General features: G+C 38.8%; 1 protein-coding gene across 9 annotated transcripts in view; it reads left to right on the top strand.

Moving 5' to 3' along the window:
- The first annotated feature begins 7,911 nt into the window (after positions 1 to 7,911).
- SYNCRIP (synaptotagmin binding cytoplasmic RNA interacting protein) overlaps positions 7,912 to 16,870 on the top strand; it is a 35,203-nt gene continuing 26,244 nt past the window's right edge. For 4 of the 9 annotated variants that reach the window (XM_003769255.4, XM_023503099.2, XM_023503100.2 and 1 more), the window contains exons 1-6: positions 8,971 to 9,084; positions 10,556 to 10,715; positions 11,317 to 11,435; positions 11,576 to 11,683; positions 14,269 to 14,382; positions 14,473 to 14,649. In XM_003769255.4, coding sequence (XP_003769303.1) covers positions 10,568 to 10,715; positions 11,317 to 11,435; positions 11,576 to 11,683; positions 14,269 to 14,382; positions 14,473 to 14,649 — 666 coding nt within the window. In that variant the 5' untranslated portion in view covers positions 8,971 to 9,084; positions 10,556 to 10,567. Of the gene's footprint in view, positions 7,934 to 8,129; positions 8,204 to 8,651; positions 8,677 to 8,854; positions 9,085 to 10,555; positions 10,716 to 11,316; positions 11,436 to 11,575; positions 11,684 to 14,268; positions 14,383 to 14,472; positions 14,650 to 16,870 lie in introns of those variants that run through there. The other 5 variants (XM_031964554.1, XM_031964556.1, XM_023503098.2 and 2 more) reach the window with 5 other exon arrangements.

The following is a 16,870-nucleotide window of genomic DNA, read 5'->3' on the forward strand; positions in this document are numbered from 1 at the left end:
AAGAAGAGTCATCTCTGAAATAGTTGGGGAAAGATGTCTGAATGATGTGAATAGAAGGGAAAGGGAAAAGGGAGAGCTTTCATCAAATGGCCTTAATTTTTCCAGTGAAGAATGAGGCAAGATTAGTTGAGAAGGTGCAGGGAAGAAGGGCTGTGGGATTCTTGGGGAGATACTGTAAAGTTTGGACCTGCTGCTTTGGGTAGTAGAAAATAAATTGATTAGGTAAAAATAGGTGGCTATTTCAGTCTTCATCAGAGAAAGGGAGGAAAGATAAAGGATGATAGCATAAATGATGAGGTTAAGTGAAGATTTTTTTTTTTTTAAAGAATGGAGGAGACATAGAACTATTTTTAGACAGCTGGGAAATAGCTGCTAGGAGAGGCTGAAAATTTAAAGAAAATAGAATGTAAGGGGGGGAGTACCAGTTTCCTGGAGAAGACTGAATTGGATTGTAAATCCATCTCTTCCTCCATGTCCTCCTATCCCCATGTCCTACACCATTTTGCATCTGAGGAGATAAAGTGATGCACCCAAAATCACAAAAATAGTAAATGTCAAAGACAAAATTTGAAAATAGATTTCCCTAACTTCTGATGCTATGCTCTTCCTATTTTACAATGCTGTCTTTCAGGGAGTTTTTGACAATCAAAAATGATTAGAATTTGCCTATATTCAGGAACCACCAAAAATAATTTCTTTATATTAGAGTTGAAGTTCTTTAATAAGAACACTAAATTATTTATGACTCTTCTTGTTCTTGCTCCAACTAATTTCATGCAAAATCTTTTATTGTTATTGGAAATAAAGAAGGAAGAGAACCAAGGAGACAAATCATTCCTCCATAGTGAGAAATCGTTGTTGGTATTTCCATTGCATCTAAATCTTTGTCCATGTGAAATTGTCTGTGATGTGGAGAAAGCCCACTGGCTCTGCATTCTGAGAATTGTGAAATCAAATCCTAGCTCTACTCCTTCTTTCCTCCCTATATGAATTTTGGGGAAAGTCATTTCATTTTCCTGGTATCAGTATCATCTGTAAAAATGGGTGTTTAACTAGATGGTCTGATCCCTAAAGTGCTTTCGGTTCTAAGTCTTTAGAGAGGAGTTAAATATTTTTTACCTGGTTTTGAATTTTTGTATTTTTTTTTCTTTTTACATTTCTGTAGTAATTTCAGTATATGGTTTCAGGAATAGCTTTGTATTGCTAGCATTTTAACACACTGTACTTGGCATAATAGCTGATTGTTGTTTATCCTTAGTTTTTGAAGAGAATCAATGATATATGGGTAATGTTTTGACTTGCTCATGAATTGAATTTAGGTAAGCAGAGCTGAGAAAAAGTAGTCAGCCTTACTTTCTCTTCCACAATCATTGAAGTCCAGTGGCAAAACAAAAATCAAAATGACTGGTGATGTTCTGGGATACTGTGAATGACTTTGCCATCTTTGATGTCCAACCAAGCTTTTGGTGCTTAATATTTACTAATTGACTGACTAGAGAAAGGGTTTAACAGAAACAATGAAGCATGCTATTTTTTACTTTCTTCCATTTTTTTATTCAAGCATTCTTGTATAAAATGATTAATATGCAAATATTTTATATGATTGCAGATGTATAATCTGTATCTGATTGCTTACCATCTCAGGGAGGGGAGAGGAAAAGAAGATAGGGATACAATTTGGAACACAAAACTTAAAAAAAAAACGTTTAAAAAATTGTTTCAACATGTAATGGGAGGGAGTAAAAGATATTTTAAAAAAGAAAAGGATAATCAAAATTATCCATTTTTATGCTTCAATAATTCTCTTACCTTATAACTTAAGATCTGGTACTGCCTTTTCCCCCCTTAATTTCTTGGAAATTCTTGACCTTTTGTTCTTCCAAATTAATTTTGTTATTATTTTTTCTAACTCAGTAAAGTAATATTTTAGCAATTTGTTGTTTTTGAGAGGCAATCAGACTTAAGTCATTTGCTCAAGGTCATATAGCCAATAAGTGTTGTGTTTGAAGTGAAATTTACACTTAGGTCCTTCAAACTCAAAGATCCTATTCTATCCATCATACTATCTAATTGCTCTTAGTCCCATAATTCTTGAGATATTTACTATTAGTTGTATGACTCTAGGCCAGTCACTTAATCTGTTTTCTGCTTCACCTTAATTCATTAGGGAAAGATATAGCGAGAAATTCTAGTACTTTTGCCAAGAAAACCCAATAACAATATCATGAAGAGTCAGACACAAATGAACAATGAAAATGATTCTTAAATATTTTTTCTTTGATCTATTTAACAGATCAGTTGTTTTTGCTATGAGAGAGCTTACATTTTCTTGTATTTTTTTCAGTCTATTAACTTTATTTTTAATAATCCTTGTATTATAGAATCCTTTGGCTTCCATTTAGCTCATTCTAATTTTTAAAAAGTTTCTTAGTTCAGCAAGATTTTGGACCTTTTGTTAATTCTCTTTCCATTTTTTTTCTTCCAGATCTTGTTTCTTTTCCATTTCTCCTTCCCCTATCTAGCATATTAATTTCATTGTTAAAAAAAAAAAAAAAAACTCTCTTTATTCTTCTCTTCTAGGAATTCTACTTGAATTCATGTCCAGCCTATGTTTTTTGTTTTGAGTTATTTTCTTTGTAGATATTTTAGAATCATTCTGAGTTTTGGGGGTGAGTATCTTTGTTAGTATAATATATTTTCTTGTTGGAATTCTTTTCTTGGTTAACCTATTCTTCCTGTCTAGGAAGCTCTATGGCAGTGGAGTGCTGGGCCTGAAGTCTGAAAGATTTGTGTTTAAATATGGCCTCATACACTTATTAGTTATTTTACCTTGGCCAAGTCTATCTCAGTTTCCTTGACTGTAAAATGGGGATAAAAATAGTACCTACCTTAAAGAATTGTATATTTGTAAAGCATTTAACACTTTGCCTAGCATATGGTAGAAGCTTAATGAATATTTATTGCTTGACTTCTTCCTACATCAATTTGATGTTAGGGGGGACTCTGCAAACTTCTGGAGGGAATGTCTGGGCTGATCCTTGGGATATTGAATTTTGAATTCAGGAACTCAGGGCATGACAAATAAAAAGTTTGAGATAAATGATTTCTGGGTAATTAATAATTATTAATTATGTCTATAGAATAATTAATAAAAGGATGGTCATTTGGTCATTTTTCATAAACCAAAGATTGCTTATGGTGACCTTTTATGCTTATATGTCCTTGGAAGAGTGGGTATTCTCAATAGGTGGCAATCGATTCTGACTGGTAATTAATTAAAGAATGAATAGTATAATAAGAGGTGGACCTATTGTAATAAGGGACTGGGTTAAATTGATTTTGATTATCTTACTCTAATTCCCTGACACCCCCAGCCCTGGGCAATCTGATCTACCCCCACCCAAGTCTGAGTAGAACCGAATGGGCTTCCCCTGTTTGGTGGGGTTTGAACAGATTAAGGAAAGAGAAAGGGAAAAAAATCCTGGATCTCCCCCATAGAAAATTGGTTATTAATTTGAGACAGCACAAGCTGGGGATCTGGAAGTTTTCAGTGCTTTCACAGTGGTTTATGATTGTTGCCTCTGATGAGTTCTCCAAGTTTCTGACTTGGGGTTGAGTGTTAGCAGTGGACTGCTGCCGAACTCAGCCACTGTTAGATAAGAGGGAAGCTCTAATGCTTCATAGTGACAGAATCACAAGGTTTGGTTTGGGATTCCTGTGACAAAGCTTCCTTCGCAGGCTCACATTGGGCTAGAAGTTGGAACTGAAGCCCTGCTCTGTCCTGGGAGGGGGGGGGGGGGGGGGGGGGAGGGGGGAAGGGGGAGAGAAGAGGGAAAGTGAGAGGGGTCTCAATATCACCATTGCTGCTTATTTCTAAATTTGCTCCTACTTTAGAATCAGTCCCTCTTTAGTACATCCTGGATTGGTGACAAGAAACTGGCTACTAAATGACAAAGTTGCCAATGTGGTACCTATTCCTATATCCTACACAAGATTGCAGTGCCCTGGTTTGGGGCATATTCTGGCCCTGGTACAGTTTCTCCCTGGGCTGAAGTGTTTTGATTGTCCGCAGTGTCTGCAGACATTTTTGCCTATCTCTTAAAAAGAGACATTAGGCTGCATTGAGCTGGAAAAATGACGTGATTTTTTTTTTTTTTTAAAGATTTCTCCTTTTAAAAGATGGCATAATGGATAGATAGCCAATGCATGAGTTTAAAGCCTGCTTCAGATACTTATTGTGTGACCTTGAGCAAGTCACTTAACCTATTTGCCTCAGTTTCCTTATCTGTAAAATGAAGTGAAGAAAATGGGAAATCACTACAATATCTCTGCCAAGAAAGCCCCAAAGGGGGTCACAAACAAGTCTGACATTACTGAAATGACTGAACAACTTTCTAGAGCTGTTTGAAGGGATTTAGGATTAGAGGGAACTTGATGTACTTTTTCCCACTACTCAATCATTTTTGGCTCTGCCTTCTAAAGATATTTCCCCACACACTCCCTTCATATCTTGGATCCACTTTGTGATTCTTATCCTTTTATTGGGTATTTTACTTTTTAATTTCAAAAGTTCTCTGGATATGAGGATAATCATTTTATTGGCATAGAAACTTCCTGGTGAGGAAACATCCTTTAGGCAATGCAAATCAACCCCTTCCTAGAAAATTTTATAGCTAGACAAAGCACATAGTTGAGTGATTTACTTGGACTCACAAAACTAGTATGTGTGGGTCAGAGGGCTGTAACCCATGTCTTCCTTTGAGGCTAGCTCTTCACTCTCAAAACCATGTTCCTTTGCTTATAATAAATATTTTTCTTTTGTTCAAAGTTCAATGATGTATATTTCCCTTAGTTGCTGAGGTGCTAGGTATGAAAGACCTTTTCTAGCCTCATAAAGCATGGTTTAAGCCACATTTAATAATATCTTAGATTGATTTAAGCCTTCAGACTTTTCACTTTACAAATATAACAGGGCATTGGGGAATAAGTGTTTTCTTTTGTTTTTCCTTTGGGCAGATATAAAGTCCTGAACAAACATTTATCTCCTGGAGCCTCTTGGAGCTTCAGAGTGGTGATTCTACCTGAAAAGACAGTTTTCTCCCTCACATTGGGGACCTTATATCCTCTAGCAGATACTGACTTCCGATATCTCACTACACAGGTATTATTTAATTTGATCCTTGAAGTTCTGTGAAGGAAGTAGTCAAATATTTGCTAAGTGGAAGAATTAAGACTGACCCATGTTTCTAAGTCCACTAGACTGTCTACATATTAACACAGTTAACTGGAATACATAATTCGACAACTTTCAATCTCATCGTGTTGTCTAGAGCATTGAATTGCCCAGGTTATAGTAAGCATCAGAGGTAGAATCTGAATCCAATTCTTCTTGGTTCCAAATCCAGCTCTTTACCCATGTTACTTTTCATAGTGAAGGAGTAGGAGGGTAGGGAGAGAGATATAAGAAGGGAAAAAAATCAACCCAAACTGTTTAATTGGGGTGATATGCGATATAGTGCAATGGGTTAGGGGTTCTGGGTTTTGAAATACGAACTTTGCTAGTTGTTATGACTTTTGTGGCCTTTGGGAATTTACAACTTTTCTGAGCCTTAAAGGATTTGGGGTTGAAAGGTCCTCTAGAAGGCCATACCGACAAGAGCAAAGCATGGATTCTAAATCATATCTTTAACTCTAAATCCAATTAGCTTGCTAATGGGACCATACTGCTATCCTTCCCAAAGGTTTCTTTCAGCTCCAGTTTCTATGGTATGCCAGGGAGTTCCTCCTCTCCCCATAATATTTTGACTGAATATTTTTTCTCTTTAGCTTATTGAGATGGCCTTCAAAGACAAAACATTTTTAGCAAGAGATTCTAACAAAATAAATGTAAAGATATTTATCTTTTCTGAGATGTGTTTTGGGAAGAGGAAGAGGGAGGAAGATAGAGAATAAGCATGTAGATAGTGCCAACTATGTGCCAGGAATAAGTGCTATATAAATATTATCTCATTTGAACTGATTTGATATTTAGCAGCAAATAATTCAATTATCTCCACTATTTAAACTATAGCCCAATTTATGTCAAAGAACAAGTACTTCTCAAATCCATTTTTTTTCTATGTTGCTAATGTGCAAATTTTTCTCAATTTATATTTCTTTCTCTAAAACTTAGGGAATAGTTTTATTATTTGTTTTGAAAATAGCCCTTAAGAGGTACATTAGCACTTGGCACTTTTATTTTTAAAGTATAATAGTTCCTCGGGTTTAATCCCATTGAAGGAGATCACTTGCTCAAGGTATTCATAAGTGTTTAACACTTTGGGGATACTAACAACCCTGAAGGGTTCTTTAATAATGTACTGTTGGGGAAATTCAGTTGGGTGTTTGGGATAGGCAAAGTCTGTAATGCCTACTTTATTAGACCTTCCAATACCCCGAGAAAGAACAAACAATATCTTAGTTTCCCATTTTTCTCACTGTGATCATTCCCATTATTTCTATACTTCTCTAGAATCCAGAAAAATCTAAAAGTGGGAGACTTGTAGTAAATGCGATATATTCAAAATTGTCACATTTAATGTTTGTCACTATGCAGTAATTGACATGGGATATTTTAGGCATTATTATACCCTAGAACAGAATTTTCAGCAGTGGTATAAGAAAAGAGATAATCTATTTGAGTATCTATTTCAAGTCTATCCAGTTGTAGGCAGGTCATTGTGAGTCAAGACCTATTCATTAAAACTTTTTTGTTAGGGGGAAGGTAGGATTGGAGAATGGAAGTGAGGATGTGATAAACTTTCAGGTTCCCAGTAAGGGAAATTCTTCCAAATGCACTTTGGAAAATATTCTGCAACTTATTTTAGAGAGCTGCGACAAGGTGAAGCGACAAGGTGAAATGACTCGACCAGGGTCACGATGTGACATCGATTATTTGAAAGCAAGTTCTCTGTTCACTACCTGGGCTGCTCTTTTTGGATTTCCTTAATGGGACACCAAGCGTTACCATTGTTACCAGCTGGATTTTAGCTGATACAAGATTTTAAAAGTTTATTTTAAGGTAAACCCTAGATCCTACACATGATATCTAGCAAGGGAATGTATGAAAAGATGCTAAACTATATTCGTTAAGTTTTCATGTTCACGCTCAATAAACATTTATTATTTTGGTGCGAAAGTGTAAAACTAGTTTCGAACTGTTGCATAACTATGGACCATTTTAAATGGAAGTATACCAAACTCCTTTGAAACTATGAACTCGATAGTGACTCACGAAAAAGTTTTTTTTTCCGGGAAATCAGTTCAATATATCTTTGTTGAAACTATAAAACACTCAAAAAAAAAAAAAAAAAAAAAAAAAGCAGGATGTTCCAACAAAAGGTCAATGATATCTTTTCCGAAGCGTTAGTTAGCTTTCTAGGGAAAATTCCCTTAACAAGCCAACAAAATAAAAACGTGCCTTTGTCTAAAGTCCTTTGTAACCCATAAAGGGTTACTACAAAGGAGATGCCATTTCAAATGATAATCACTAGCAGTCAAAGTTTTCCGAAAAGAAGTGGTTTTCTAACCAAGTTGCTCAGACCCGTGCAGGATTTTGCTTCGAGTTGTGCAGATATTATCCACGAGGACGACCTGGGGAGCTTCCAAGCAGGGTAGAAACCGAAACGATTGCACAACCCTTCGCTGCGGGAGGGGGGGAAGGGGGGAAGGGTGTCGCTTCCAAATCGGGCCTTTTTCCCCAAGGAAGGGCGGCTGGGAGAGCCAGCGGGCGGGCTCGGGGACTGCTTGCTGGAGTCCGCATCGAGGAGACGTTCCCAAACGGCGGCGGGTACTCCAACCCCCGAAAACAACTGCAAGCCTCCAGCGCCGCTGCCCCGGAGTCCGAGGGGTCGGGCGCACGCAGCACCCCGGGGCGTCTCTCGCCGCTCGCAGAGTATGTACTTGTGTCGGCGTGCGTCCCGACCGGCAGCTCGGGGCTGGGGACAACTGCACCCCAATTTGGGCTCCGGCAGTACCAGTCTCGCCGCGTGTCTCCTCTTCTCGCCGCCTCCCTCGCTTGTCCCCTCCCCCCGCAGTCCCATTGTCTCCCTCGCCTCGCCCCGCCCCGGGGGACACGTGCGCCGGCAGCTTCCCGAGCGAGCCGAGGGAGAGCGAACGGGCGGCGGCGGCGGCGCTGGCGGTTGGGGCTCCGCGCTCACGGCCGGTGGGTGTTCCAGGGGAAGGACAACGTTCCGAGGGTGACCCCCGCCCTCTTCCTCCTCCCGCTGCTCCCAGTCTGCTGGGGGCGGGGGGAGGGGATGTGTGGGTGAGAGACTAGTGGTGGTGGCATGTGTGTTGGAGTGGGGGTGGGGTAGGGAGATGTCTGTCTCCTGACAAAGGAGAACGAGTGGGACACGCCGACCCAGCCCGCCCCGCCTAGCCGAGAGGCTGGTGGGGGGGGAGGGAGTAGAGGAGGAGGAGACGGGAGGGGAAGGGGCGGGTCTCTCATTCACTGTCTGCCCCCTTCGTGGCCGCTCGAGCGGAAGGGCGGGGTCTTGAGCCCCGCCCATTGGGGGAGCAGAGGAAGGTGGCCGGGCGCGGGGCGGAGCTCGCGGGCGCGCGACCCGGCGTAGTCGTCTCCGTCTCACGTCAGCGCGGGAGAGAGAAAGAGGGGCTGAAACCCTCCCGGAGAGAAAGGCCAGTGGGGGACAGGGAGGAAAGAAGGCTAAAAGGAGAGATCGTTTCGCGGAGTCTAGAGCTCGGGCCATAATATTGATTGGAGAGGGTAAAGGAGAAATCGAGTAGGAGAGAAAAAGATAGAGGAGGGTGCTAGGAGTGGTGGGGAGGGGGGGAAGGAAGAAAGCAGGGGTTGTGTGTGAGGGGAAAGCGGAGGCGCGAGGGAGGGGGGGTCACGCGGAGGCGCGCGCGCACCGGGAGCGCGCTCGGAGGCGAGTGGAACTGGATCGGGTTTGCTGCCAGCGGCGTGAGCTTCGGCCGCCATTTTACAACAGCTCCACTCGCGCCGGACATAGGGAGCAGCGAGCACGCGATTCCCGCTACCCGATCCCCTCGGACAGGATTTACCCGCGGCAGCCCAACGGGGAGGTAACAACCACGGGGCCCAGCCGGGCTGGGAGGGAAGGCATTAGGCTCCCAAGGCGCGGCGACATTGTCGGGGGGGGGGGAGGGAAAGGAAGGAGAGGGCGGCGCGGGGAGAGAGAAACCGGCTTTTCTGGAAAATGGATTCCAAGGGGGAGAGGAGCACGTTGGCTGCTGGTGCTGCCTGGGACTAGGCCTCGGCCCCTAGCGCCGCCTCCGCTTCTTTTCCTCGCCCATGTGCTACCGCCGCCTGGGCTTTGTCTGCAGCGCCGGAGGGAGGAGGCGCCTGCCTCGGTGCTAGCGAGTGCCCCGTGCCGACTGCGGGTAGCAGAGGTTCCTGAGTTTGTTGCTGTCGTGGCTAGTGCTGTGGGTCTGGTCCGCGCGGGGGGAGGGGGCACTAGGTCCTGGAGGCAGGCAGGCAGGCGCCAGGCTGTAGGCGGTGCGAGTTCGGTGAGTAGGTCTGCGGGGCAGCTGGGGGAGCAGGGCCGTCCGGGGAATTCCCTCATGCCGGCTCCCGCTCCGACGGCTATGACCCGTTGCAAGAGGGGGTTACCCCAGAGCTGCAGAGTCATTGCACCGGTCGAGGGGGTGGGGGAGTTGTTTAACGTCCTGTGGGTCACGTATTTGTGGGGCCGGAGTGTTGCGAGGTTGAGAACGGGACGAAAGATAGTGCCGCCGCCCCGGGGAGAGCCATGTGTCACGGCGGAGATGGTGGTGCTTGGTGGAGGGGGGAGGGGAAGGCGTGGGGAGCTGAGGGAGAGGCCGTGGCCAGGAGTCATGTCCTGCCGCCTTGGGGGTTATGGGGGCGACTAGGTTGTTTGTACTTTAGGGTCTTTTTTCGTTGTGAAGGGTGTTGTTGGAGTCTGGTGTGGCCTTTGCCACTGTGGCCTTGGAGCTCAGTGTGGAGACGTTGGAGGAAGTTGTAGGACATTTGAAGGCGCGGAGCACGTGTTTCTAATGGGCTCCTGGCGGCCGTGGTGGTAGAGCCTCTCTGCTCTGGGAGAGGAGCTGGGGGGATGGGGTGCGGGCCTGGAGAGTTGGGGGGGTAGTTATCTGAGCGCTTTGTTCTTTTTGCTTGTTATCGATTCAGAAGCGGCAGGCGGGAAAAAGTGTGCATTTTGGATCTTTACTCTAGAGGTAGAAAAAATTTTTTTGGTTTCTTTCTTTTGCTACTTCTCCACGCAGCTTTTGCTAAGTGACTGAGCAGCGGAGCTGCAGGTGGCATGCCTACCCATGTTTATAAAATATTCCTTTCTGGTTATTGTGTTAGGCGAGTTCAGGGGTGGTGTTCCAAGTAAAACAGTGATTTTATTTTTTTGCCCTTTAACTCAAGTCAGTTGTCAGGCATTAGTGTCTTTCACGGTAGGTGCTGTCTGGCTATTGTAATAAGTGATAGAGGACAGCCTGGGACTCCAATATTGTCATCTATGTCCTTTTTGAAGAATGTAGGTTAATTTTGCCTATTGCATTTGAACAGATCTCTGGAAACATGGCTACTGAACATGTTAATGGGAATGGTACTGAAGAGCCCATGGATACTTCTTCTGCAGTTACCCATTCTGAGCATTTCCAGACATTGCTTGATGCTGGTTTACCACAGAAAGTTGCTGAAAAACTAGATGAAATTTACGTTGCAGGTAAGATACAACTTGCAAAATCATTATGAAATTTGTCTATTGGACTTATAGAATTAAACTAAAAGAGCAACTTTTTGTGGTTTCCAATTAGTATGGGGACTGCAGTTTTGATTTTGTGGTAATTTTTCTATTGAAAGAGAAATCAGTCATGAGTCTAAAATAATGGAGGGGAGGGGATAAAACAGGTAGGCAGGCTGGCTAGGGGGTCCAGTTGAGCATGTATGAAATTGCTGTTAGTGGGAGCAAGTGATTGTTTTGGTGTTTTCCACTAGGCTTCTTGTTAAGTAATTTTGAGTAGCTTTAGATTTGCTTAATGTATTTTTCTTTGGTGATGGTATGTTTTTCACATAGCAATTGGATTTGAGTTGAGTTTTCAATTGGAATATCTTGCATAGATTGATTTTTAGTTTTTATAAGGCAGGTTCAGTACTGTAGCAATAGAATGATCGAGACTAATCTTATCCATGAAGCTTGCTATTTTAATGAGACATTGTTATTGGACAACATTTTTATTAAAATAACTGAAATTTCCCCTTAAAATACCTTGGGAAAAATATGCATTATGAGGTAATTACTAATTAGTAAACATTTTCTTCCCTAGGTTTAGTTGCACACAGTGATCTAGATGAAAGAGCTATTGAAGCTTTAAAAGAATTTAATGAAGACGGTGCATTGGCAGTACTTCAACAGTTTAAAGACAGTGATCTCTCACATGTTCAGGTAATGCTCACCGATTTATACTACTGCTCATAGTGCTTGATAAAACATATATTTGAATTGTGCAATTTTTATATTGAAACAAAGAGGAAAGTAACAGTTGCCATTTAACCTGACAGGAACATTTTTTTATTTATTTATAGAACAAAAGTGCCTTTTTATGTGGAGTCATGAAGACATATAGGCAGAGAGAAAAACAGGGGACCAAAGTGGCCGATTCTAGCAAAGGACCAGATGAGGCAAAAATTAAGGTACACCTTTAATTTTTTTTCCTTGAAAACAAGACAGGCAAACTTAATTTGGGAATTGGGAACTTTTTCTGTAAATGACTTATAAGTATGGTTTGAGAAAACTTTCTTAGCCTTTCTAGCTATGGAATGTTTAATCTGAATGGCAAGAGCAAATCTGTAAGAAACATTTATGAAATAGACCTTTTAAACTCTTTAATTCTTAGGTTGTAAAGCACCTATTTCTATTCAATCTTTTTTGTACTCTTTAACTACTATGAAAATCTGTAATTTACAATTAATTTCTAGAGTACAATTTAAGATTTATCTTTGTTTTTTTGTTTTTTTAATTCCAAATGAGGGGGAATGAGAGTGTAAGAAAGTGTATGGTTGATTTCTAGATATTCTCTTCTTGATGCTTTGATGTCTCATGTTTTAAGCGGGTGTTTAGAATCTCCCTTTCCGCATCAGTTTGTTACCTAGATAGTATGTAATATAGGGGTATTTGGAAGCACAAATTCCTATTGCCCCCAGGTCCATCCACTTTATTTGTAGAGCAATCCATTGTGTTGGGAGCCAAGAACAGATTTAAAACCTGTTACATCACAGATTTAAGAATTACTGATAGGAACTGACAAATGGGAGGGAAAAAAGGAATTGGGGCATGGAGGTAACAGAAGTTAAATTAGACTTGAGGGGAATAGGATGGTTGGGCATGAAGAGAAGTTGATAGTCAGATACCAAAGGAGATTTCTGAAATAAAGTCACATTATTAAAAGAGTTTACCGAGTTTATAGACACATATGTAGTAAAAGTATTTTCAGAAAAATCTAAATAGGCTTTTTCACATTGGCATATTTATAAATTCCTAAACCATTGAACTGGATATTTTAATGTAATTCAAATTATAAAAATCATTTTGTCTTTAAATTTTACAGAAAATTGTGATGTAATTTTCTAATCAATTGTTCAGGGCCAGATCAGGAAAACTTTTTCTAGGTTTCATGTAAAAATAAGTTTATAGCATTTTCTTGGATATATTGTTTTGACATAGGATGCAATGAGTTAGAGCTCTTTCCCTGGTATCTTTTTTGAAAGCACTAATGATAATTTGATGCATAAAAGTTGATGTAACAAGTTTTAATATACTGATCAACATGTTTTTCCCAGAGGAAGGAAATTAAAAGTATCTTTGAATTTCTTTATTTCCGTGATGTTCTTGAATTCATCAGATTCTGAGACCTTGTTTCAGTGTTATGCATTCTAGGCAAGGCTGAACTTTGTATACAAAGAGGAACACATAAGACAATTTGGCCTTTTTAAAATGGATCTCAAAGATTTCATGTTAGTTTTACTCAATTTATAATCTAGATAATTTAGCATTTTTTGCTTTTCTCATCAAGAGAAATAACACCAAAACAACCCTTAGTATAAAGAACAAAAGCTAAAGATGTAATTTATAGATTAAAAAAAAACCATTGAAAAACGTAAATATGACCTAAGTATATTAGAACAAATATAATATTTTTAATTATTATAAATAAGGTTAATCATTGTGTTCTGTGTATTAAATTCCCCTAAAATCATTAGGTAGTATTATGAGCTTATTGTAAATTGAAGAAAAGGCATGAATTTTTCATGTTTGCCTGTTCCTAAGTGGTGTTAAATGTAACATAAAAGTATAACGTTTTTAGGATTGGAGAATTGATGAGTCTTATGTAAAATAGTTTACACTTGGCATATAAGTTATAAGTAGTAAAAACATTTCAAATATACCTTCCAGAATTTTATTTAAACCAAGTAGATAAATGTTCTAGAAAATTGTTCTTAAAAAAAAAAAAACACTCAGTAAATTTGTAACTCAAACTTTTATATATTGCAGTGTATTTTATTGCTTTAAAACTTGGACCAATGATATATTTCTAAATTGTTTGAAAAGTATTGAGTCTTCACTAAAAGGGAACTGGCAGTATGGTAGGCTATAACCAATAGTCCTAACAATTATTGTTTGGTACCGTGAAGGTAAAGGGACTGAGAGGTAAATTAATCTATCCCTTGCTTCTAGGCAGAATGAAACTGATCCTGAGCAGCAGGTGGAAGCTAGTATATTTTTGGATTTAATTCTAGGCAAAAAAAAAAAAAAAAAAACCCAAAATAAAACCAAAACAGACTTAGAATCAAAGACCTCCAAGATGTTCCAACATTTTCATTGTCTCTTTTCTAAGCAATTTGCTTGGTGTGCTAATTGAAGTAAATAAAATTAATAAGCAAAACCACCTGTTCCATATTTTTAGTATAATGTACATAATTTGGTGTAGTGTGGTGTCAGGTTTGAATCCTGCTTGGACCACTTAAATGTCTTCTGTTTCCTCATCTGCAAAATGATGGGTTGGATGGACTAGATGATCTTGGAAGATTTCTTCCAGCTTTAAATAATGTGACCCTATGAAATAACTATCAGGTAATTAGAAAAAATGTTATAGTATTGGGGATCTAATTAGGGCTAATGTTAGTATGAATAAAACTTTAAACAAAATTCAGAATATAAAAAAAATATTAGGTATGATTTCTTTGGACCACAATATATTAATTCAATTGAAATTTTGAAGGCACTCTTGGAAAGGACAAGCTACACACTTGATGTGACCACCGGGCAGAGGAAATATGGGGGACCCCCTCCAGATTCAGTATATTCAGGACAACAGCCCTCTGTTGGCACAGAGGTAAAGAGAAACATTTTGTATTTTAAGAGCTGTAGAACTGATAATCATGAAGTACATCTGTGAATCTTAACTGCATCTGTATGTTTATAGATATTTGTTGGAAAGATTCCAAGAGATCTATTTGAAGATGAACTTGTTCCATTATTTGAAAAAGCTGGACCTATTTGGGATCTGCGCTTAATGATGGATCCCCTTACTGGTCTAAATAGAGGATATGCTTTTGTAACTTTCTGTACAAAAGAAGCAGCTCAGGAGGCTGTTAAACTGGTAAGTTTTTTTCCTTTTAAGGAGATATATTTAACCTTCAAAGTTGATTAAAAAATATTTTTAGCAAATTTTGGGCTAAATCATACTTCATGAAGTTCTTGTCACTATCCTTTTGGTTTTTATTCATAAATGGTGTGGTATATACTAAAGTACTGGCATTTGGAATCAAAAGGCTTGAGTTCTAATTTTGATTCTATAACTTTCTTAAGACTCACTTAGCTCATTTATAAAACAAAAGGGGTTTGTTTGATTAGGTGGTCTATTTCTAAGGTTCTTTAATGCTCTACAGTAATGATTATTGAATTTCCTTTCTCTGTTTGGATGGGAGATAAATGAGGAGGCAAAATTTCTGAGACTGTTTGATGATAACATTTTGTAATTTTAAAATTTAGAGCTATGTAAATATTGAAAAATCAATTAGGAAATAGCTTCATTAGATGTGGTTCTGCCAAGTTCTTTATCATAGACCCTCATGATCTGCCTCTGATCAAATGACTTTTGCCATTGATGTGATCTTGTTAAAAAACAGTTAAGCTAATAATCAGTGGCAAATTGATAAAAACACTTGATTTAGGCTAGGTCAGCATGTCTGAAAAGGGCATTTTTTTCTATTAGGTAAGTTGATTATTTTCATCTCTGGTAACAATTTTGATGATTGTTGCCAGAACTTAGTTATGGCCAATGACCAGAAAATTATTATTTTTTTACTTTAATTAATTGATTTAATTAATTATTCTCTATTTGAAGTATACTTTAAAGCATAAACTGATATTTTTCCCCTTGCCATCATATTTTTCTCTTATGGTTAGGAGTGTTGGTTAATATTAATATTTGCCCAAATAAAATGTAATACAAGAGGTAAATTTGCCTTCTTTCTCCACATTCAAAGACATAAAGTAATTTTGGATTCTCTGCTGAACCACCATTTTCTTCTCTAAATGGGTGTTTTGAATATTTCAAAATTATTACTTATAAAATTCAGATATTTGATGGACACCAGATCTTTAAGGAGTATGTTTGTAGAAAGGATTTAATGCTTTAGTCTTTTCCTTTTTTAAAAGGAAGTATTTGCACATTTTTTGTTCTTTTGATGCCCCCTTCCCAAGTTATCATACTAATGTTTCCAACTTCAGAGATATAAGGCGCATATATATATGTATATATAGCTTTCCAGTGATTTTTTTCCCAATGGCACTCTTTATCTAATTTTTTTCCCCCATTTGGTAGTTCAAATAAAATCATAGAATTAAGAGATCATCTCACAGAATCGCCATTAATTAACAGAGGCATTGATACTTTGTAGCGCTAAAATCTTAAGCTGTTAAAAAGTTGGGCAACCCATAAATTAGAGAAATAGTTACATAAAAATCTATCTAGAGAGAGATAATTCTTAATCAGATTTTTTATTTTGTTAAATCTGCAAAATGTCTGATTATTTAGCTGTGACTTTGTACTAAAATTTTTTGGAGGGATCAGATCAGTCATGCAAACTGGTATTTTGGCAGGGTGTTAATAACATTTTGATACCAGAATATAGAGAAGATTTTCAGAAACAGTAAAACTGGTATTTTGGTTGCATGTTCTGATAGGTACCTTCTGAAATGGTCAGTTTCTGTCTTTTTAAGAAATTAGTCTTTCAGATATTATTCATAGAGTGTCAGAATACAAGTAGATAAGATGCTTTGTATGAACTCTTTCCACCTATGCAGGCAGAAATACATCTATAAGCTTAGAGAGTTGGCTTTAAATTCAAAGATTTGCCTATAATTCCACAGCTAGTAAGCCTCCACAATAGGATTTTGAACTTGGTTTTTCCTGATTATGAGTCCTGCACTATTTCCCATGCTTTGTTGCTCCTCTTGATGAAATTAATTTTGAATGTACCTATTGTAAGATCTTATTTATTTTATTGAAGTTATCCCTTTGGTTAATCTCTTAAAACCTAACCCAGAAAAAAATCTTTTTCTTAATTTAAACCTTCTCTTTGCTTATTGTATTTATGCCTTGTCTGTAAGATTACTTCACGACCTTTAAAACCAGAAGCAGTAGTGGCAGTAGTAGCATCTTGCCCTGAATTTGGTTAGCACTATAATATAAATGGCTATAATATAAACATAAATAGCACGATAATTTAAATGATCATGGATAGCAATATATGCTTAGTAGGGATGAATCCAGAATCTGCTGTTTGCATTATAACCCTGAAAAGATGTTACAACTG

Source organism: Sarcophilus harrisii, chromosome 4 (assembly GCF_902635505.1).
Source record: "Sarcophilus harrisii chromosome 4, mSarHar1.11, whole genome shotgun sequence".
In the NCBI taxonomy this organism is placed as follows: domain Eukaryota; kingdom Metazoa; phylum Chordata; class Mammalia; order Dasyuromorphia; family Dasyuridae; genus Sarcophilus; species Sarcophilus harrisii.